This window comes from Acromyrmex echinatior, chromosome 3 (genome assembly GCF_024713525.1).
Source record: "Acromyrmex echinatior isolate Ae372 chromosome 3, ASM2471352v2, whole genome shotgun sequence".
In the NCBI taxonomy this organism is placed as follows: Eukaryota; Metazoa; Arthropoda; class Insecta; order Hymenoptera; family Formicidae; genus Acromyrmex; species Acromyrmex echinatior.
Window position 1 is genome coordinate 13,808,255 of NC_141854.1, and position 24,379 is coordinate 13,832,633.

Below are 24,379 nucleotides of genomic sequence, written 5' to 3' on the forward strand. Positions count from 1 at the left end.
TTAATTCCTGTAAGTATAATGTTTATGTAGAAAAAATCTTTTTCAGTAAAATAAATTTTTATAGTAAAATACTTGACATATACTAACTCACTCTGGATCAGAACGATTATAGGTAACTCTAAAAATAATTAATAAATAAAGTATTAAATTCCTAGATGCTTTTATAGAAATTAGGTTTGTATAATATATAAAATTTAATATTTAATAAATTATTATTAGATAAATTAAATGTGTATATATATATATGTAAATATAATTAAATGTTAATTGCTGTAAATTACTGTTTTATAAAAAAAAACATAGGTGTACATGCAGTTTAAATGTAATTTGCTAGTATTTAATAAATCTGTATTGAGAAGATTTATTAAAAATTGTTTAAGCAAAAACTTGCAATATAATAAACTAAAAAATAATGCATTTAAAACCTGAAAATAATTAAAGAAATTAAAATTGAGGAATGTAAAAAAGTTTGATATTTCTATTTATAAATTTATGTATATAAAGACACAGAAAAAAAGAGAAACTTCCTCTTTTAAAAGATTATTTTTAATAAAAAATAAATAGAGGATGCAAAATATTTAAGAATTTTATGATTTATTTAATAATTATGATTTAGTTTATGATTTATTTAATAATTTAATTATTTTATTTTATTTTTATTGAGACGTTGCCAAGTATTTTAATTATACTTGATTATTACTTTTATTAATTATGATCTAAAAATAAGTAATTTTTAAATGAAATTTATGTCTCCATATTTAATATTTAATTATTTAATTATTGATGTTGAAGTTAATGCTATTATTACTCGTGCTAAAAAAAGCTTAATAATAAATTTATGTCCATTATGTGGCATAGTGCAGTAGCTATATTTTACAGTAGGTGGAAAGTTCATAAAGTCGAGACAACTTTCCGAAACTCATTACTGGCGAATTGGCCTTCTAGTGGTGACTCAATCCAGACATATAGATATTCATTTCAATAAAATGAATATATTGTATTTTGCTTCGTTTAAGCTAGTCATTGTTCTCTTTGATTGTGCGCTAAAATCGCTTTGCTGTCAACACATATTAATTCACAATTCAATAGACGAATAATTACAGATTTAATTTAACTGAACCTAATTGCTCACTTAATCATTTTTTTCTTATACCGATATAATTGGATACATGCACATACAAAATTATTAACGTATAATAAGTTACAAATCATCCAGATATAATATAATCCAAGTCTCATGTGAAAATTTATTCCTGTTTGGTGTATATATCCAATATTTGATGGTATTTTATGAATAATTAGATGCAGATATGATTGAGTTTACATAATTACAAAACTTGGAACATTTTGTAACTTTAAGCAATATTATTGCATTAAGTTATGATAATTCCAAACAAATAGATAAAGGAAAATAATTATAATAGTAAAATACTTATCAACATCCGTGATAAGATGATGTTATTTAAAAAATTTTTTAAAAATAATAACTAAATAAAAGATTTTATGAAATTTATTTGTACTATATATTTATTATCGCTTTTTGTTTGTTGTGCAAAATTTTTTTGAGTGATTTCATTGTCACGTGAAAAGAATAGTTTTGCTGAAGTGTTTCAAAATTTAGCTATATATATGTATATAGATATACAGATTTGAAAATAATTTTGTTGAATTATCAAAATAATTATAAAACGCTCAAGTTAATTGCTAAAATATTAAAATTTGTTGTATCATTGTTCGTATGCTTAAGTTTTTTATATAATTATTTTGATGATCCAACAAAGTTATTTTCAGATATGTATTCAGCTAAATTTTTATATGTATCAACAAAATTTGCCCTCCGAATTTTAAATATTTGAAATGTTAAAAAGTAATATTTTTTTTCATTGTATGACTTAAACCTTTTCTAACAATAAGTGTTGCATGAAAGGAACAACTGTTTTTATTATTTATTAATTGAAAATTAAATAGACTTTTTTATAAACTTATAATTTATTCTTCCGACTTATTTATAGAATATATCTATTTATGTACATAATTAAATATTTATATACATAATTGTATGTTGATGTATTTTGAAAGTTATTTGTGTATATCATATAACGTTTTTACTTTAATTGTTGCACAAGTCAATTCTTGAAATTAAGAAAAAATTATATTTATAATATAAAAAATTATATTTATAATATACTAAAAGCAAACATCAACAATAAATCAAATTTCAATAAATCGATGTTATTCCTCATATCTTTGATCAGTACTTTCAATAAGATGAATTGCATTGGTTTTACTGTGCATCTGCAGTAGGAAGTCTGATACGGCTCGCAAATGTCACCTCGCGATTCCCAGAACGCAATTTCAATTGGAAATCGCTGACGATCTCTGTGAACCACATCCCTATGCGATGTAATTAGAAACGGCGTCGTAATGAAGCTGTCAATTATCTCCCGACGATGCAGCAGGTCGTTTCCATTCTCGATTTGTCGCATCGAAACGACGATCCCAAATGATGATTAATTGATGGCTATTAACACTTGATTTATACAACTTGCTCAGTATAAAGGACTGGTCTTTTAAAATAATACACACATACAAACACACACACATATATTTGATTTACTTTAAACATAATAATGTGATTTAAAACAACTTATACTTTAAGTACAAAATTTTGTTTTTATTAAAAAATTGTATCTAAATTTTTTTTTAAATAAAACAATCATCAATCAGAAATTTCCGGGTGATTGAGAGCAATAATAACGCAATAATAACGCAGAAGTTGGTGCATTTAATATATAATCTTCACAATAGTATATTTCAATTCTTACATAAAATATTGATCGAACGTTTCAGCTCCATTCGAATCATTTTTAGTCATCTGAAGTAATTACATGTGATGTTGTTGGTTGTAAATAATGTGATATGTTAAATCGAAGAGTGCAGCAAGTAGAGTCTCTTATTTCCAAATTTAACAGCATAATTGTCAAAAAGTTGTATGGCTAAATGATCATTGTAGGATAAAAAAGAATTAGCGCAAGAAAGTAGTGAAGAAAAAAATAAATCTTGAAAAGATTTACCTACTGCACTCCTTGATTGCACACTGTAAGACATCATAATAATGTGTCAAAACGTAAATTAAGAAAAATTCGATACCGTTATGAACTTCAATATCAAACAATGTTCGTTCAAAAATGAGCATTGAAAATATTATATTAGGTGTTGGAATTAATTCGTAGCGTTTTACAAGTGATGGGAAGTACTTTCATTAATGTATTTTTTAATGCTCATGTGAAATAAATAACATTCTTTCATTAAAAAACGCTACGAATTAATTCCAACACCTAATATTAAGTGTGAAGAAAGTCATAGAATAAAATAAACACACATTTAAGACTAAATTATTTTTTTTTTAATAACTTAATTATTGAAATAGTATTTTTGTATGTAAATAAATCTCATATGTACGGATGTATCGTGGATTCAATTCAAATCTGATTCTCGTCACAGTCCTCATTCTATAGCTTAAAAGAGTTAGAAAATATTTTTGATCTGACTACGAACAGGATTTATTTGCAAAAATTACGAATTCAATCAGCGTAAATGCGTTCTTTTAGCTCGAGTGTCCTCGAAACAGGAACATCGGTTGCATCGGCCCACGTATTTTGTCAGTGACATTACTCACAGCCCACTAAACGGGCTTTTCTCGTCTACACGGCCGATCGCGTTAAATTACCGCGCATCGCGGAGACTGCGGCGATATTCGCGTGCAAAACTCGAGTGATATTGATACATTTCGCTTTGTATCGTTCGCAGAATCGATAGCTGCTCCTGTGAAGCTTGAAGGATTTGCATTCCTGTCGAATCATTCAAACTCGACAATTTTTCACCAATGCATCGTTTGACTCAATGTTCTGTGGAATTTCCGAATTGGCTGGATACATTGCGTATATGTCACTTTCTATTAGATCTTTCAAACTCAATGATTTTCAGACACACTGTTTATATAATATTTTTTTTACATCAATAAAAAACATTGAATGTCATATCAATATATGGAATAAATGAAAACTTTCTGTTTTGTTTGCTGATTTTGTAACTATTACAACAAAGTAATTGATGTACTTACATTAATTTTAGAAATTATGTCTTTACATCAATTTGAATATAAAATCACATTTTTATTATTAAAGATCTTTTACTAATAATAAAATGAAAATTTTAAGACGTTAATATAAAATTAAAACGAATAATTAATTGCTGTGCTGTAAAATTAAATTTAATAGACATTAATGGGAAATTTTTAAAAATTATTTTTGTTTTAATTGTCATGATCTTTGGAAATATATTATGTCATACTTTAAACACAATGTTGTCTTGCACGTATTTTTAACACTGAGAGCTTAGCATTTAGACATGATTATTTATTATAATGTTATTACCCGTTTTATATTTACTTTTTATTTCTTTTATTTTATTACATTTTACATGTCAATTATTACCTTATTGCAGAGAATTATTAATTATAAATTTTTATATTTTGAACATATTATACAAACTTCACATTTACATATATAAGAGACCAGTTCCTTCAAGCTTAGCACAATTTTCATAAATCTTTACAAACATTGCTGCAACTGAATCCAGTCTTCATCAAAATTTTATTTGCAAATGACGCAATTAGTTTTGTCATCATCTTGTTTAATGTTTTCCTTAAATACTAATATTTTTTTACGGCGTTCGCTGACTTTTGTTTTTTATCTTTATTTTTATTCTTACTTAGATTATCCAATATCGTGCATCACTTCATTGTCCAATACTACTCGAATGACGTGCGATGAAAAAGCAACTGAAACGAGCAGCTTTAAAACAAACAAGATTTTAAATCCATAACTTCATGCCAGTGTAAACAGCAGCTGTGTACAACAAAATGCACAATAACACTGTTTTTATCATCAATATAGAAAAGTCCTGCTTCTCACGTATACGGACTTGTTACTTGAAAGTGACTTAATAAATAATTTGAATAATTTTTGTCTCATACCAATCGCTGTATATATCCAATCTTTTCTTACATTACATATTCATGTCAAGAAAATTTGTTTGAAATGTAAATTGAAAGTAAGAAACTTTAATTTTTTAAAGTTTAAACATAAAAATAGTTTAATGTTGAAAATAGTTTCTTTTATTTAATTTATAATTTTTATAATGTATGGAAAAAGGAAGGCAATAAGCGTAAACGCGCGCGCGTTAACATACTTCAAAAATAATACTCAGAATTGCAAATCTTAATACTATCATCTAACATGATTTGGTCTGTTTGTTTATTTGTAATTTTTAAAACATTCTGTATGATATTGAAATAATAGAGAGGAAATAAAAACTCGAATAATAAAAAAGTGTAAGTAAAATGAATAAACATATTAGTCCAAGTATTCGTTCTATAAAAAAGAAATATTGTATTTGTTTGTCGTTAATAGTATTTTATGATTTTGTCGGAAGTTTTTCTATTTTTATGTTTTTTTTTTAATATTTTAAATTCTACACCGGTATATATTAAACTCATTACACAATAATAGATATTTAAAAAGATAACACCTTTTTTATTTAGATAAAGATATAGAAATAATATACATTCTAATAATCTAGATAAAAATAAGATGAAACAGATTATTTATGTAGATGATTATCTAGATAATTTGATAACTGCAAACACTAAACATGATAGTTCAATTTGTTAATTATTGTTAGATTTCTCTTCATAGTAAAAAATCTGTATAAAGCTTTGTTAAACAAAATTATTCCACAGAAATTACTCCATCGATTTTATGAAAAAAGAGAACAGTTATTTAATTCTTAATACAACTGATACAATATCATTGTAAAAAAATCTGTTAACGCGTTCATGAATCTTTGTCAACTTGTTTCTTCAAGCATGAAAGTGTATGCAACACTGGTTCATCCGTCTCGAATGGCATCGTTTCTTCCATCAGCTTTCCACGTTTGCTGAGGACGAATAGCCTAGGTCAGGCATTCGTGACGTTATGTGGGTCAAAGAACCAGTTCAACAACTGGGAACGATACCATACGACAGACCGCCTGTCGACGCCGGCCCGATGACGTCACGCGACGCTATTCTCGGCGCAACGCCGACGCATTTACCGCGGCTAAAAATAAGGACTGCAGCGATGCACTACCAAGTGCGCAAGATGACAGCCGGCCAATAAAATTGGCTTGCTCGCTTCGCTGCAGTACTAACAATAACAATAACGACGGTCATTGCACGCAGACGGTTTAGTTCCTTCACCTGAAGTTTAATTCAGTATATAATGAATATGAAGATAATAAATAAACATCAATAACGATCAAATAATGAAACAATTTAACGTCTTAATTATAAAATCTTATATTAACTGTATTTATTAAATAATTGTTATGATTTCTATACAAATAAATAATAAGAATTTTTGACAAAATCAATAATAAATAAAAAGATGTAAACTATTGCAATTAAAAAAAAATCTATTCGACAACTTGTTTATATATTAAAATATATTATAATATATTATAAACACAAATATTTCGACATTTTCATCAGTCATAAATTCTGTGAAACCATCATGATTATTGGGTGTTTTTCAATTTACAATTATCAACAGCGTTTAATTAATGACCGAAAAAAATTACAAAATTGACTGTTGAGCTTTAATTTACTTGTAAAGACATTTTAACAAAGGACAAGTTTTGTATTTGGTTTTGACACGGACATAATTTTAATATAATAATTGTTTTAAATTTATTCACAATAATACATATTAATGAAATTGTGTGTGCTTAAATCTTATCAACAACATATTGGGGATGACATTCTTGATGGAAAGATCGAAACATTTATATTAATAATATATAAAATAAATTGTCGAATAAATTTTTTCGTATAAAGATTGCGATAGCTTACATGCTTCTTTCTATTTATTATCTACTTTTATATTTTCTATTTTTTGCATGTAAATTAGATGTATATGTAAAATTCAAAAGAACATAGAATTATTTTATTAATATCTTAAACATCATACATAATTAAAATTGTTGGATGGATAAATGATAAAATGCAGATTAAATTTCCCATAATATTTAAATATATAATATACAATAAAAAGAAATTTACACATATTAAAATTAAATCTTAGTATTTCATTTCTTTGAATAGTATATTAAATGAATATTTACATAATATACTTACATAAGTATGTATTCTGAATAAAAAAATAATAATTAAATCAAATTAATGGTTTCTTGTATCAAATAAATATGTGTGTATATTTAATAAACAATATTTATAAAACTAGTCAAATAAATATTTATTAAAATTTAATATTTTTTTCAGTGTTATATAACATAGAGACAAATATCAAATATAAGCACTATATAAATATGTGAAATACACTTTTTAGAAAAACATTTAGAAGATAGATTATTGTATAATTTACATCATAGTCAATGCATACCAATTTCCATAATGGTTCTTACATGTTGCTCTATAATGCTGAACGGAAATGACTCGTGGATATAATGCAATAGAGACAGTAGATAGCAATAATGAGAATTTAAATGGTGTATATACAGCACACACTGTTGCGCTGTTTGATTAGTCATACGACAATACAGCGACATTTCTTGTCATTGCTTTGATCTTGAGATAGTTCCAGTCGAACAACATTTTCCTATACCGATATACGTAGATATGTATTCCCTCATGATATTACATGTATATATAAACGCAATTGTCGATACAGATGTGCATAAAATTGCTTTGCTATAGAATGTTATAACAAAGTTTATTGAAAAAATAAGGAGAATTTGCGATATACGTACCTATATTAGGAATAGTTGTATCTTACATACAAACGAAAATTATTATAATTATTGAATATAATTGAAAATTTATTGGATATGGTTAAAAGTTATTGAATATTATTATGTAAAGTTAGATAACGTTATAGTTAATATCTACAAAAAGTTTGCAAAATCAATTAACAGTAATATCGTTGTATGTCTACTTTCAGAGTTCGCGTTGAGTATTATGTGAATGAAAATACATTCAAGGAACGACTGCAGTTGTACTTCATCAAGAATCAGCGTTCAAGTAAGTAAATTGATTATGTTTATGGTAACTTTTAAGTTTTAGATATGTGTAACAAAAGAGAGAAGTTTTCTTAGAAAGTTAAAAGATTTCGTAAATTCAAGTACAATTTACATTGTCAATCATAGAAATATTAATTTGTATTTCAATTATATTCTGTTTTGTTCTATATTTCTGTAATAAAAGCCGTAATACGATTGTTACAATTACTGTAAAAAATATTTGCTGCAATTTATATATAATATCATAGATATACCGTTACATTTGATATCACACATACGTACGCATCTTTCATTGTACAGAGAGATTTGCTATCATAAACTTATATCTATAGTTCTATCTCACGCTATTTGATAGCATCATTACATTTGATACTACATTGTGACATGCAAAATACATACAAAATATTTATGTGTCACGTTTTATCTACTTTTACATAACTACTTTCCAAATTTTCTGCTTTATTAAAACAACTGTGAACATTAATATATTTCAAAATATTATTATAATTTAATATTTTAAATAAAATATAACAACAAAATGATATATGTATATGGAGATGAAAATATTTTTAATAAAAGTAATGACACAACTTCCGAGATAAGTTTAACTACATCGTCGTATCAATGTTATATTTCTACCAAATTTGTCGGCGGAAATAGCCAGATCGTCGTCAACGGTCTTCTGGCTTGCCGCGAAGCGGTCTCGATTGCTTCCTTTTGAAATAGCGAAGCCATTTTAAAGGCAATCTTAAGAATATCACCACCATCTCTGTGGATATTCTGAAAGAGCACAATTGTGCTCTTTCGGAATTGTAATGACGATAATAGATATTGTGCCACTATACGAATTCTTCTTGTGTTAGTGTTGACCTTTGTATTTGACCTATTAAGATGTAAACTCAACAGATTTGAACGCTTTGTTGTTCTTTGTGAAGTTTGTCGCGGGCAATTGGTTATAGCATCTCGTTAAAGTCATCTGAACGGTCAGTACTCGACTTAAGCATAGACCAATCCTATATAACAATAAGTCTTATTATTAGTAAACTTTTAACATATTACGTAACTTTTTCTATAGACTAAAAATAGTAAATCACAATATCTTTTTATTATATATTATGCTATACAATCTATATATTTTTAAACGATGTTTATCATATTGAATTCTGTTGTACTGAATTTCCAATAAATAATTTTCTTAAATTATTCTTTTATCTCATAAAACTTTCACTGTGATTATCAAATTTAGGAATATTTTTAATTTATAACTAAATAATTTACAAAGTGTTGGCCACCTTTAATTGTACATCTTTAATGAAAGATATTTCAGCATTAGATTTAACTTAAGATAAAAATGTTGAAGAGAAGTTAATATATTAATATTTTTAAAATGTTTATAAAAAGAGAATTATTGTTTTGAAAAGTTTTGAAAATATTGAAAAAAATATTTATATCTAAAATTTAACAGAAGGCAGTGTAAAGACATTTCAATTACTTTTCAAAATTCACATTTATAATTTAGATTATAAATTTAACACATGTATTATATAAATTAAAATGTTATATTTTATTAGTTATATTTAATGAAGAAAGAAAAGAAAAGAAAAAATTAATAGAGATTATATACTTACTAAAAAAAAGAGAAATGAATTGAATGAATTACAATAGAAATGTAAATTAAATGGAAATGTAGAAATCAACAAAGAAATGAAATTTATGTTTCAGGCTTGAGAATACGACTTGCCAATCTCTTCTTCAAGCTCTTAACATGCTTCCTGTATATATTCAGGGTTATTACCGACAACGATCCAACGTTCGCAGCATGGTAAGCTACATTAAATATTCAAATAAATCCTTTTAAGCAGAACTTAAACATGAACTTTGCTTTGAACTTAATCATGTCCACATTTGAATTTTTTTAATATAAATTCAAATATTATTGTGGATTTTTGAACTGCTTAAAAATCATTCGTTACCTGTCAGAACTGGATTTATTTTTATTTTTTAATAAATTTGTTGTGTGTGTGTGTGTGTGTGTGTGTGTCATATGTTTTCGCTCCATTTATTTTACGCAAAAAAAAGAGAATGATATGTGTTTTATGAAACAGAGAAGATTACAACTTTTTTACATTTTTCTTTTCGATTTCGAATTATTTGGTATAAAAAAATTAAATATTTCTATTATTAAATTGTTAATATAAAGCTGTTAACGTTTTATTTTTAAGAATAGAAATATATTCACGTTAGTAGAAGAATTCTGAAATAAAAGAAAATGGAAAAAATCTGGAACATTCTATGTAGCAGCATGAATTGCAACACTGAAAATAAAGAAATTGCTTCATGGTTTCATTTCGTTTTGTCGCCGATGGATTTTCTAGAAAAATTCCTTCCTGGGAAGGAATTTGCTCTAACGTGTGAGCAACGTGATATTCATACACGATTACAATATTGTGCAGCATTCCTATCATGGCTTAGAATAAGACGTAGATAAGATAGTACAACAAATACGATGCGACGTGTTGTTGCCCGCATGCCTGAAAATGGCAATATTTTCAAAGATTTTACAATATCTCTTTGTACAATATTTTCGAATAAATAATAATTTGTATTTTAAATCCGGATTATTAATATTTTGTAACTAATACTAATATTAATTTAGTACTTGTACGGTATGAACCATCATTTTTTAAAAATAATATTTGATAAACATATAAATATAATTTGTTTAACAAAAGTTACAAAAGTTTACAAATTTTATTTAATCAACATATTTTAATTTCCTAAAGAGTTTTTATCTTCTATTTCAAACAAAATTTATCAAAATCCTTTAATATGTGAAGTAATTTTATAATTAAAATCAATGATTCTGATGAAAGATCCGCGCAAATTTTCTTTAAAAAAAGTGATCTTAGTCAAATTACTCCATTCTGAGATATGTTGTAATTTGGTAATTCTGCGACTAAATGTTTTCATTACCATAATTATAGAAAGTCAAAAGATAAAAAAGATTGAAACTCTGAAATCATAAACTGACAACAAGTGTTATATCTCTTTAAGATAACTTGATGTCTTCCTTTATGTAATATAACAGTACACATATATGTACATTCATAAGAAACGTGTAAGGTTCTTTTTGTTAAAAATCTATTGACTCTAAATTTTTCAAGAAAACTATAATTGATGGAAACAACAATCTTAGTAAAAATATTCTGTAGGTATATACATAAATTTTGACACAAACATTTAAATAAAAAATACGGTTTTTATAGGCTGTATAAACTTTTTTGACATTCGATATTTTATTCTTTCTATTCTTTCCATGCGATGTGATAGTTGAGAGTATCCTTCAATGCGATCCAAACGATGTACTTGATGGTGAAAACCTATTGAACTCATGCACGCCAAATACTGCGCGACAATCCATCCCTCTCTATTCACACACTCATCTCTCTCTCTCTCTCTCTCTGTCACTTATCATCCTTTTTTTCTCTATTTAGTTACGGTTGTACTCCTGGCAACAAGACCGAGTTTCTCGCGTCACAGAACTTGACGGAGGAGGAATTTCAGGAACACCCGACTATCAATTGGGATGCGATCCTATGGGTCAGAAGACCCTTAGAGTTGTGGGTTGTCCAAGTCATCTTGGCTATGGTATCGTTAACCGAAGCTTTGCTACTTGCTTACCTCGGTTACAAGGTACGTCATCTTTCCCTCCTACAAATAAATTCTGTTTTTATTACTCGATATTCGATTGCCTGAGCATGCTCGTTATTTTATTGGCTTGCTCACCGAAGAGGTTTATGGTTTATATGATTGAAATATTTCTCTTCTCTCTCTTTACTCAGAATATCCAAGTAGTAATCTCATGTCTATTTAATCATAAAATAGAAAAATCATGTCTTACATACATAGCTATTAGTTTACTAATTCTTCTAGTAGCTGTACAAAGAAAATTAATTAATAGCCAACTTAATTAATAGTCAAGAAAAAAAATTAACTGGTAACTATTTATTCTAGATTTAGCAGCGATTAAATAGCAAATAAAAAAATAAAATAAAATATTTCTTTTATTGAAGGTTATTTTTCTTCTTTAACAGTTTGTCTATCTAATCCCCACAGACAACATAATTTAAATTTTTTTTATACTTGGTAGAACACAAGATTCCTGACTCTGAGTTTTTTATTTCACGTACTATGCTATTATTACGTTATTGATAAAGACGTTTAAGAATAATTTTCTGATAATATTATTTAATTCAATGAATGAAATAATATACATAGTTGTATTATAAATTATATTTTTCCTTACTTTTATTATTAATTTGATTAAAAAACTGTAAAGAAAACTGTTCCGTGTAGAAATGAATTTAGTCGATCTGATTTAAGACCTAGTAGCTAGATATAACGATTAGATAAATTTTTAAATTCATTACTGGGTAGTTACCAGCTGCATATTCATAGTAGTTAGATTATACATTTTAGATACAGCAGTGTCCTTTATTATTATATTTTTAATATTGTGACTAGAGAGCAATTACATTATAAACTGATTATAAATATGCAGCTAGTAACTACTCAGTGATGAATTGGAAAACTTATCATTACTATCTAATTACTAGGTCTTGAATGAAGTCAATTAGATTTATTTCTACATGGGTAATTAGATTGAGTTAGAATGTAAAGCAAAAATGTATAATATATTAAAATTTTCTTCTATGTATAAAGTCACTTATATAAACTATTATGTATAAAGTTTATATTATTAGGTGTTGGAATTAATTCGTAGCGTTTTTAAATGAAAGAATGTTATTTATTTCACATGAGCATTAAAAAATACATTAATGAAAGTACTTCCCATCACTTGTAAAACGCTACGAATTAATTCCAACACCTAATATATTCTATTTATATTATATTTTAAGATGTATTTAAATAATTAAAAATTAATAAGTGTTATACATATTTTATCAACAAAGAATTTTTTTATTAATAAGAATTTTTCTTTTAGATAATATAATCTTAATAAATTTTATCTATTCTTTCTTAACAATCTTTAATATAACTTTTGCTTTTTTTACACATTCAAATAGTTTCTTTAGTGACACGTGTGAAACTTACGTAATTAATAGTTAAAATATAATCTTTCATAATGCCATAAAACTTTTCGTTTAGCAGATTATTTTCGTGTGCGTAGTAAAGTTAATAAAAATTGATTTGATAAACATATTATCGCAAATATTTTATAATGTATTTACTTATATTAAATATCTGCTATATAGTTCTGCATGAGTAAGTATAGTTATGCGCTTTGCCAGATTATTCGCTATGCTCCTTCGTCGTTCTGTAATTTCTAAAATAAATTTAAATTACATGCGAAATAAAACAAGTTTTCTCATCTTTATACAAAAATTGAAGAGCGAACATTAATATGACTTATTGATTCAAAGCAGATAGTTTACAGTTCACTGGTTAAATGGTTTGAATTGACTGAATATGCCGTATTGCAAGATTGACGTGCAATTCCTCGCAATCTATTTGCTTTCGTGATTATTCGTTTGGAAAAAGAAAAAAATTTTCAACTCGCCTCGAATTATATACGAAGAATCTCATACACTTTTGAATTGAAAAGTTTACAGTAAATTCAGAGAAATATCGCGATGTCGGACTTTTTTGATCGATTCTTGTCTCTTGATTTTTTTTTTCTTTGACAATATTTATGATAGTAATAGTTACTGCAATTACAAAATTATGAATTAAAAACTGACCAAATAGAAAGGGGTTTTGTCTTTGCTTGAGATTCTACTAGTTCGCTTTTGCAACTGATTGTTTTATTTTGGTGAATATTGACAATAGGAGATCCAACTTCGATGATTTTAACTTTGATGTTGTCAAGATCATAAATGACTTTCAGAAGATTTTAGTCGATACTTGTTGTTTATTAAAAAGTTATTGAATTTTACCGCAATTAATCTAAGGGCGAAATCCATAGATATTGCTCAAGATTCAAGATGGTCTTAAGTTAGTAGAGAGTCTTGAGATGTTATGAACCAATCAGAGAGCCGTATTATATCTTAAGATTGCTTGAGATTGTCTTGAGGTTAAAGATGAACTCCAGACAGTGAATTTCAGCCTACATATCGCATTACATGTTGATTTATATTTTTTATAGCTATATACGTATGTGTTATCAAAATGCAAACGAAATATAAATTAGGCTAATTTTTGTAACTTTGCTGCGTAAAAGCTATCTTGGATTGATCAATCATTAATTAAAAATCTTACATAAATGTAAACCCACGTGGTTTGGGTTGAAACCTCGTTTCGCGTGGAAAGTTATAAACCCCTGTGGAGTTTAACTAAAGTTGTAAACCCATGTTTAAAAGTTGTAAACACATGTGGAATCTCACGTGTGGGTTTGCAATTTTTCACGCGGTTCAACGCAAACCTATTCATCTAATTTTTTGTTGAGGAGTTCCCCGTAGAGGAGTGGGCGGAACCCACTACGTCCATACACACACTTTACAACACAAAGTGAGATTCCACATAGGTTTATAACTTTCCACACGAAAATATACATTGTATTACTATTTAAAATATTAAAAAGAATAATTAATCTTTTTTGATTGTTAATAATTTTTTAATAATGAATGATGGCTACAACCTTTTAAAGGTCACTCAGGTTAGAGTCATAACTTTGATAACATGTGTCATGTGAAACTCTAAATGCCCTATCAATATTCACCTTATTTTTATAAAAATTTTAAAATTTGTATTTTGTATTTGAAATAGAAATTTATTTAAAAATAGAGATATTTTAATTAAATTATATTTTAAATACCACTATTTGTCAATTTTTAAAAATTTAAAAATAATGTAAAAATAGTACGAGAAAAGCAATAACACTTAAAATGTAAAATATTAAAATGTTGTAATATAACATTTCAAAAAATAAGTTTGGTATGGTACTTTAAACAACTTTGAATAATTTATATATATAAAATGTTGAACTTTATTATTATTATTATGTACCCATATTTTAAGCGAAAATTTTTTATTTTAAATAAAATCTTTGAGTATTCTTTGTAAGTTAATCACTTTAAGAACACAAAAAAAATGATTTATAAAAAGTTATATTGCTGTTAAATGACCGTTTAATCTTTCCACAGCGATAAATTTTCACGCGCGCGCATGTGCAGAATTTGCGATATAATCTACAACGGTCTGTAACAAGTTCGTCACGCTATTTGCTAATCGAGCATTCTGACGATAAGCTGATAATATTACATCAATAATGTACAGCTGTATTATAATTAAATGTGCTATTATTAAAGTTTGTTCTATAGTATTCTCCGGTTGCTACGTTTTTTAAATTGTACATTACTAAAAAAATCTTGGATTTTTTGTTAGAATTAATTCTGACATTTTATTTAAAAAAATTATTTCAGATTATTGTTATTTATTATACAATAATTATTATGAGAAATGTATGCGTGACTTTTCAATATGCTCGTGAAAACTGGATTTTTCTTATATTGCTTATTTCATTTTTTTTATATTGTGTAATATTTTAAGGTAGACATCAAAATAGCAATAGCAAATAATACATGCAATATAAACATTTAATTATTTAACAATTTTATTTATTTAATTTAACTTATTAATTTATATTATTTAAGAATTAAATTAAAGTTGCTTTTTAAGTAAGTTAATGTTAAAATTATTTCAGAGATTTGCATTTTATATTGCATGTATTTTGCTACTTTCACGCATACATTTCTCATAATAATTATTGTATAATAAATAGCAATAGTCTAAAATAAATTTTTTAAATTTTAACTGATAGTGAAAGAATTTGTATTCTATAATATTAATTTACTACAAAATTTATGAAATATTATTTTAAGATTAGAATGAAAACTTTTATGCGATAATAAATTTATCTAGACCGTACATCTAACAAGTATAATAAGAATAAAAAGATTATAAAATGTTTGAAAAGTACATACACAATAGAGGTTACAATCTACGAACAAGCGTTTGTTATCTTTTAAAATATCCCGATCATCGAAGTCTCCGACAGACGCGATGGTTGTTGAAATCTCCGCATGGTACTTGTGAAGATAGACTTTAGTAAAGATATAAAATTTAATATATTAATACTTTTACATTTAATATATAATAGCACAAGCACAAGTAACTTTTAGCAACTGTGTCTTTAAGTATTAATATTGTCAATAATAATCAAAAAGAAACGTTTGCGAAAAATGTCAATAAGTGAAATAGTAATCTTTTTTTTATTACAAAAAATAACCAACAAAAATAGTAGATATTCTGTTAAATTGTATATAGTATCCCTCGATGTCACACCAGCCGTGGTTACCAATGTTGCGGTTGCGGGAGCCATCTTGAGTTGACAACAACAGAGATGCTTCGCAAAATCGCATCAAGTTCCCTTGTTTGTGAGTTTAGCCGTGAGTTGCGGTACGGTTTGGTGTCGAAGCTCCTTTGGAATCTGCCGGATACCGAAATTAGCAAGTTAATACGCGAATGCGATGTCATCGCTGTGCAATACGATGCATTGGTCACGTGTAATAAGTTCATCTCATGTAAAATAAAGATTATAATCCGATTTATGACTAATGGAACGTTTAATTTTCATACGGATCGACGCTCACACCCGCATTCAATTCTTCCTTATTCTCATCAGTGACGTTTCTGCTTGCCATTCTGGATTTGCGAAGTTTTAAAGACCTCTCTTATCAGGTTTTGAGAGGAAACGAGGATATCGCAAATAGAAATCTAAAGAGTCATTAGTTGCATGACTGCGCCTAAGATTATATTTTGTGGCGAATTAAACATTTAAAGCTAAGCATTGTAGGAAACTATTGTGGATTCATTTTACTAAAAGCAGATTTGAGTTCAACGAAGAGAGAAAGAGAGAGAGAGAGAGAGAGAGAGAGAGAGAGAGAGAGAAAGATGAAAATGGAAGGCTGAAAATTATATCGATAATAGAGATCTTAAAAAAAAGATATGACTTGGAAGTATTGATAAAAATATTTTTAAAATTAACATAAAAATATAAATTAAAACTAATTTTAAGCTTCTTAAATGTTGTGAAAAATAAATGATTTTATTTAAGCTAAATATTAGAAATATTTGTTTATATTAATTTGTTAAAAAAGAATTCTTTTTGCAATTATATTATTAAATTTTTGTCTTAAAGAACATTTCTGCTATGTGCTATTTACTGATAATCTTCTTCATAAGGTTGCAAAGCATAATATTGAGAGAAAATTTGAAACCTTAGTCTATCTTTTTTTGTCGATGTACTCTTTTAAATTGCGTTTGCCAATGTAACCACTAGTTTGTAAATCCCGGAAGCGGATATTAATAGTCATGGAGTTTTCGAAAAAGTTCATCCGGTTATCGTCTGCAGCCTCTGTAGAGCTTTAAGCTGCGTTATTGCCTCAGTGAATATAGAAAAAAAAGAAGGGTGATTTCTCCGTAGAGACTCTCCATTAAAAGATGAATCCCATGAGCGTGGCTGTTGCATTGCCAATTTCTTTCTGGAATGTCGATCATTTTTTTAATGTAAATAAAACCACATATGAAAAAATAGATATTGCAAAAAATTTATAAAAATTTTATTATAGTTAAAAGAACAAAAAGATAATATCTGCATTAGATAATATTAAAAGTGAAGGGAGATCATATTATTTTTAATAATCATATATAATACATATATAAAATCAATAGAAATAGAATTATATTTGGATTCTATAAATATGATTAGAGTCAAATTTAGCTTTGATGAAATGTTTTCTTTAAAAAATATATAATGATTAATATTTTTGAATTATAATCACATCATTATAAATAAAAATTTTAATTTTAATCCATCAGCTTTTAAGATTATAAAAAAGTGTAAAGTTATGTAAGAAGCATTTTGATTGACACACTTTTAATAAAATAATTAATTTTATATAAATGACTATTTCCTATAAATGATAATTAACAAGATAAATAATAATTTACTCGAGTTTTTATTTTTCTTAAATTTTATAAATTATATGTTTGTATTTTTTTAGTTTTGACAATATAAAAAGTAGTCTAATAAAATGATTCATCTCTACTTTATGTGTAAAAAAATATATGTAATATATAATAATTTTATAATACAAGGCCAAATAAAAAAAAGCGTATTTTTCTCGAGGGTCTTTTCTTGCGCACTTCTATTTTGAGGTACTCTTTGTCACTTACCGATACGGTAATTGCATCTGGAAATTGAAATCAATCATGAAATCAATAAGATAGTAACACAAAGTAGATCATTTTAGATATAGGAAAATCGTTTTCGTAAGATTTAGTAAAGAATAAAATAAATCTTCATAGTGAAGAATAAAATAAATAAAAATAACAAAATTTCCAATTTTAACTCTAACTAGTAATAGCACTTTATATAACTTAATCATGTGTTTTCAAACTTTTTAATTTTTTATTAGAAATATTTATAGGAGAATTCATATGTATCGTGTGAAACTTAATCTTTAAACAAGTTCAACGAAAAAATAAGTAGGTACTTGTTATATGTATATCCATTGTCATAATTCTTCGTCGTTATATGAAAAATGTTGTTTCTATTACTCAATTAGAAAGCTGCAATCTAATTAAATTATCTGAAATTGTTATTTAAAGATTAATTGGATAAAGTTAATTGAATGCGCGTATTAGGAAATCTAAGTTAAACTTATCATCATGAAGAAGAAAATAGATACAAATGAGTCGCATATAAATGAAACTTTACTGACCCAATGGTCAGAGATTCGAAGGAATTCTTCATCAGAGTACATTGTAGTCCTCTCGTTGAGAGATCGACAAAATCACTTGGGATGTAAGCATACGAATCTATTTATCAGACATTTTTCCAAAGGAATTTCGACTGGCTATAGAGCTAAAATGAAGGATTTGTGAAGATACGTGAGAGTCTTTTAGACTTAGGTAATCTGATACAAGTAACATGTCTCTCACCTGAAGATTTTCCGTTATTTTTTGTCACATCGGATAAAGAGTTGAAGAAGATAAGATCAATGATTATTCAGAATACTCTGTGCAATATTATCCTGATTATATCCGCGAGCTGTGTCGTTTTTATAAAATTACTATTCTATTTGTAGTAACTAAAAATTCAAAAAATTATAAATTAAGATATAATACGAAAATTCGATCGTCTGATTTATTAAATATTAAAGTGCATTGAAATGAATACACAATACTCTACACATCAATGCACAAAATGATATTACATTTATTAAAAATATTAATTAATTAATATTAATTTTGAATATTTAATACTTATTTTATTGTTAGAATTGTAATATGTGCTATGTAGTTGTTATGGGTTATAATAGTAACTATTATAAATTATTTTTTTTAAATACTTTTATGCAATAGTATTTAAATATTATATTTTACATTATACTTCTAATGTAATACTCGTTCGACTCTTTGAATTTGACAACTTAAAAAATATAAAAAAATAAAATTTATTTTAAACTTCTTCTGTTAAAATAATGATTAGATTTATAAGTATATGTGTATAAGTACTAATGTATGTAATATGTATACTATAAGTACTAATTATAATAGTTAAAATAAGTTAATTTGAACGGATTAAAATATATCATCTTGAAAACCATCTTACACAATATTTTTTTAAGGTAAAAGATATACCTTAGTATCATAAAATTCATGTATTTATTATCTATATGATGATTATTTTATTGTACAAGATGATTTAAGATAATAAATAGTCTCTTAAAAAATTTAAATTAAATAAATTTAAGATAATAAATACCATGGATGAAAAAGGCACTAATAGATAAAACTTAACATATATTCTGTCTATATATCATGAAGCGTCAGTATAGTATATATACTGTTAATTGCTGTTGAATATTCCGTGATAAAACGAGATGGTAATTAGAAAGCGTTTCAAGACGCGGCATTATTTAGGACGTTCGCATAAATGAATACTGTTTAAAATTATTAGAGCTAGTTTAATTTTTCAAATTTTAATCTAATAATTAATATAAATTTTTCAAGCTGTGTTATAGAGAAAACTAAGGCTGGTTGTCGTCAACAGGGTTGATTGTCAAAATGCTTAACTCAAAGAGGACATGGCAGAAAAATCTCTTTTTTTGATTGTAGATAGCTGATATAATATTAATTTGTTGTATAAAATGGTTTACACTATAAACATTGTATATATCTATTTATAGCTATTTTTAAGAAAATGAAGTGGGTGAGTAAATTTTTCTTATCATCTATTTTGTTGTCTGACAAGTCTTTGGCATTATTAATCGCGATATCCCTGATATTCATAGAAAATAACATGTCTTAGAAGATCTTTGCTACACTTAATTAATTATTATTCTGACAAAGTTTATGAATATAATCTCCTTTATTAGAAACGGTTATGTGAGGTAGATAGACCAAAATGAGATGAGGTTAGATAATATCTAATTTTAATATCTTTAAAGAATACATTTTTAGAGAATATACTTACAAATATATTATATTTTATATAGATATATATATTTTTTCATTTTTCATATGCAAACTACGGTATAAAAATAAATTACGTATCTTATGATTAAAATAATTATTTTATTTGTAATACCATAATTATTATTATTTCTCAAAATATAGATCTGATATTAAAATAAAAATTGTATTTTTTATATATGTTGTCCATAACAAATATGCTACTACCAATTCTAGAACGTGTGACATTCAATCTAGAACACACGGGGTTAATTATCATATTTTCGCAGCTTTATTTAAAATTAAATAACTTATTTTTACGATATGATGAATTCACAAGTAATATTTTTTTTTAATACTTAAAAGATAATATACTATAACGTATATAATATTTCAAAATCAAGCATCCACTTTTTTCTAAAAATCACTAATTAAAAACTGTGACAACTGGCTCCAGTCTCCTCTATTTTATACATAATAGAACACGAAAATATATTATATTACTTATTGAATTAACGCATTCGAGATATAATTTTTTTTAGTGAACGATATTATAATATGTTATGTTGAAAATTCTGTAAAGAGACTAAAAAACATAATAAAAGTTGATTTGGTAACAAAATTAGCTTTTCTTATTTATAAAAAGATTTAATTATAAATATCTTTATATAAATAAAGGCTGTTTCCTGTCTTAATTAAAAATTTGCTTGATATAAATGCAAAACTTTTATCATCTATCGTGCTAAAAAGTCAGTCGTTAAGATCAAAGAGACGTATAATATGATGAAAGGCTGTGGTTTAAGTAAAAATGTAATATGCGCATCATGTTTTCAACGAAGTGCAAGAGATGTACCTACATCGAGTCAGTCCGATAAGTCCAACGATGAGACGAAGAAGTTCTTGATCTGATTATGCACGTATTCACTTTTTCTGTCTCGCGAAGTTAATTACTGCTGGCGCTGATGCGGTAAATGATATTTTTTATGGAGCAATCTAGAAGATATAATTTTTGATTAATCTTCTCGACTGTAATTCCTACGCTTCTATACTTAGCGTGTCGTGATTTAAACGATCGTAAAAATTGTTTTGGTGATTAAGTAAAGTAATATCGAGTACATTTTAAAGAAAAGTTTTTAAGAAAAGTAAAATTTAAAAAAAAATAATTAAATAAATCATTGTTTCTGTTTAATTTTGTTTAATTTTGTTAAATAAAACATATGTGATTTTTGCTAATAAAAGTTTTTTTAAAATTATAAAATTTTGATTTTAAACACTTGATTATACATATTATAAAACTTGAACTTACTATTAACTGTACAAGATGTTTTATAATAATAATCACAAATAAAAAATAATTTTATGAGTAAAAAGATTGCGAGGATCTCTTACTTCTAAATTTCTTAAATTTATTAGTATATATTTATCTTCATAGTATTTACAAAACTGTTTTAGAAAATACAGAACAATGAAGTGCATGTTTACTTTTAAAACGTTATTCACAGTTCCTACTTTGATAAAATTGTCGCTGGGTGTGTTGAGCTGTCTTTGTAATGTTCACAGGGAAATGTCTGGCAGCAGCTTCTATCCTTCCATTTCATCCTGGAACTGGTCAACACGATCCCGTTCACAATCACGGTAAGTCCTTAAGAGAATTTTATTTGTTTTCTATTTTTAGTATTATTTATTTTAATTTAAAATTTTGCATTGCTAATAATATATATCCTTTTATGTTTATTTTTTTATTTTACAGTAATTTTTACAGCAAATTTCGTTCGATTTCATATAAAACAAATTGTCAGATCGCTAATTTGTGCAAATGTTAATATATGCATTTTAAAATAGATTAAAGGATAGACTCTAATTTTTTTAAAATTACAAATGAATTGTTTAATTTTTTGATTCTGTAATTTTATATATATTTGTTTCTAATATATCTTTTTTCTTAAATATTAATTATTTATTGATGTAATTGTAAATTTTAATAAATAATTTAAATAAATAGTAATTGCCAATTTTATAGTTAAAAGTTGAAATGTTACACAAAATATAATAAAAAAATTTTGTAAGGAGTGTATTACATGTATATATAGTATATATGTATATACATACACACACACACATATATATATATATATATATATATATACACACACATATATGTTACGTAAGTCGTATTCGCGTGAAAATATACGAACTTTATTCGTGTCAAGTTGCATACACTTGACTATGATGTATATATCGATTTTTATATGTCCCATAGGGAATAACCTTTATTTCACAGTGGACAATACGTAACGACATTACGTGCACGGTTATTGCGCTTTGGAATTTAATTAACTTAATCTCATTAATTTTGGATTGTGCAGTGACGTTTATGAGCGTGTAAACTGGATATATAAATTTCTATAACTTTACCTATTTATAAATATCGTATCATAAAAATGTGAAAATTGCAGTTATAAAAAGAACTGAAGTAATTCTAAAATTTTCAAATAGCATTCTAAGAACAACTATTGTTAATTAACTTTATATAACAGTATAGTTGTTTGTATAATATTAATTTTTGAGAAAATAATTATCTGATTGTATTTAATTCAACATATATTTGTAGAAAATTAATGAAATTTTTAAAAAAGTAATTTAAAAAAAATAAACAATAATCTTATCTTATAATTTTCTGAATTCTTATTTTTACTCTCTTTTGTTGAATTTTGAAATAAGAAGCACAAAACATGTATGCGTATATATAAAATAGGAAGGAACTAAAACTAACTTTTTCAGTAAAAAGAAAATATGACGAGAAAAATGTTTTAACGATATATATAACGATATATATAATTAGATACATGACATTTTAAAATTACAATGAAATTTCATTAAAACTAAGTGCGCTCGCTAGAGTTTAATATGCAAACGTATGCTCTGCTGTCTAGGTAATATGATGTGGATCTTTGATGCTGCAAAGTAAGCACAATGAACAAATTTATGTTCAAACCAAGCAGCCGCATTGATGTTTACACCATAAATATCTGTAAAAGCAAATAGCAGACATAGCATTTATGTCCATATACACAATCATAGCATAAATGCTTGTTCAACTAATGAGTTAATTATTATGATTCAAGAAGAGAGAGATTAAATGTTCTCCAATAAGTACATGTAGGGACAATATAATTCAGAATTGTTTGAAGAATAATTTAAGTATACATAGAAATGTAATTTTATTGTAATTTATAATTTATGTATGTATCAAAATAATTCTTTTTTTTTATCGACATTTAATTATAAAAAAAATTATTTTATATTCATTAAATTAATCAAAAATAATAAGATATTAAACTTAATTTTTTAAACAAATAATTTGTTAACTTAAAGAAATATATTACGTTTTAATTAAAGTGATTAAATTAACAATAATTTTTTTAAGAAACAAGAACATGGCTAAACACGCTAGAACTAATTAAATCCGTAATAAATTTATAATGAAAGTGCAAAGTGTTAATTACAATTTACAGATAGAATATTATAATAATGAATATATTTCTATATCATATTTGCAGTTATTATACCCGCCAATGAGAAATCTATTCATTCCGGTGTTCCTAAATTGCTGGTTGGCAAAGCACTCTTTGGAAAACATGTTTGTAAGTATCTCATTCAATCTAACCATAATTTACGTCAAGCTTAAATTTGATTTGCG

The 24,379-nt window shown here is 26.0% G+C and overlaps 1 protein-coding gene across 1 annotated transcript in view; it reads left to right on the plus strand.

Moving 5' to 3' along the window:
* The window catches only part of SLO2 (slowpoke 2), a 171,443-nt gene that overhangs the window by 106,168 nt on the left and 40,896 nt on the right, over window positions 1-24,379 (plus strand). Inside the window, exons 2-6 of the mRNA XM_087404560.1 lie at window positions 8,061-8,140; window positions 9,862-9,961; window positions 11,634-11,832; window positions 22,240-22,314; window positions 24,240-24,323. Of these exons, the coding sequence (XP_087260686.1) occupies window positions 8,061-8,140; window positions 9,862-9,961; window positions 11,634-11,832; window positions 22,240-22,314; window positions 24,240-24,323 (538 nt within the window). The remainder of the gene's footprint in view (window positions 1-8,060; window positions 8,141-9,861; window positions 9,962-11,633; window positions 11,833-22,239; window positions 22,315-24,239; window positions 24,324-24,379) is intronic.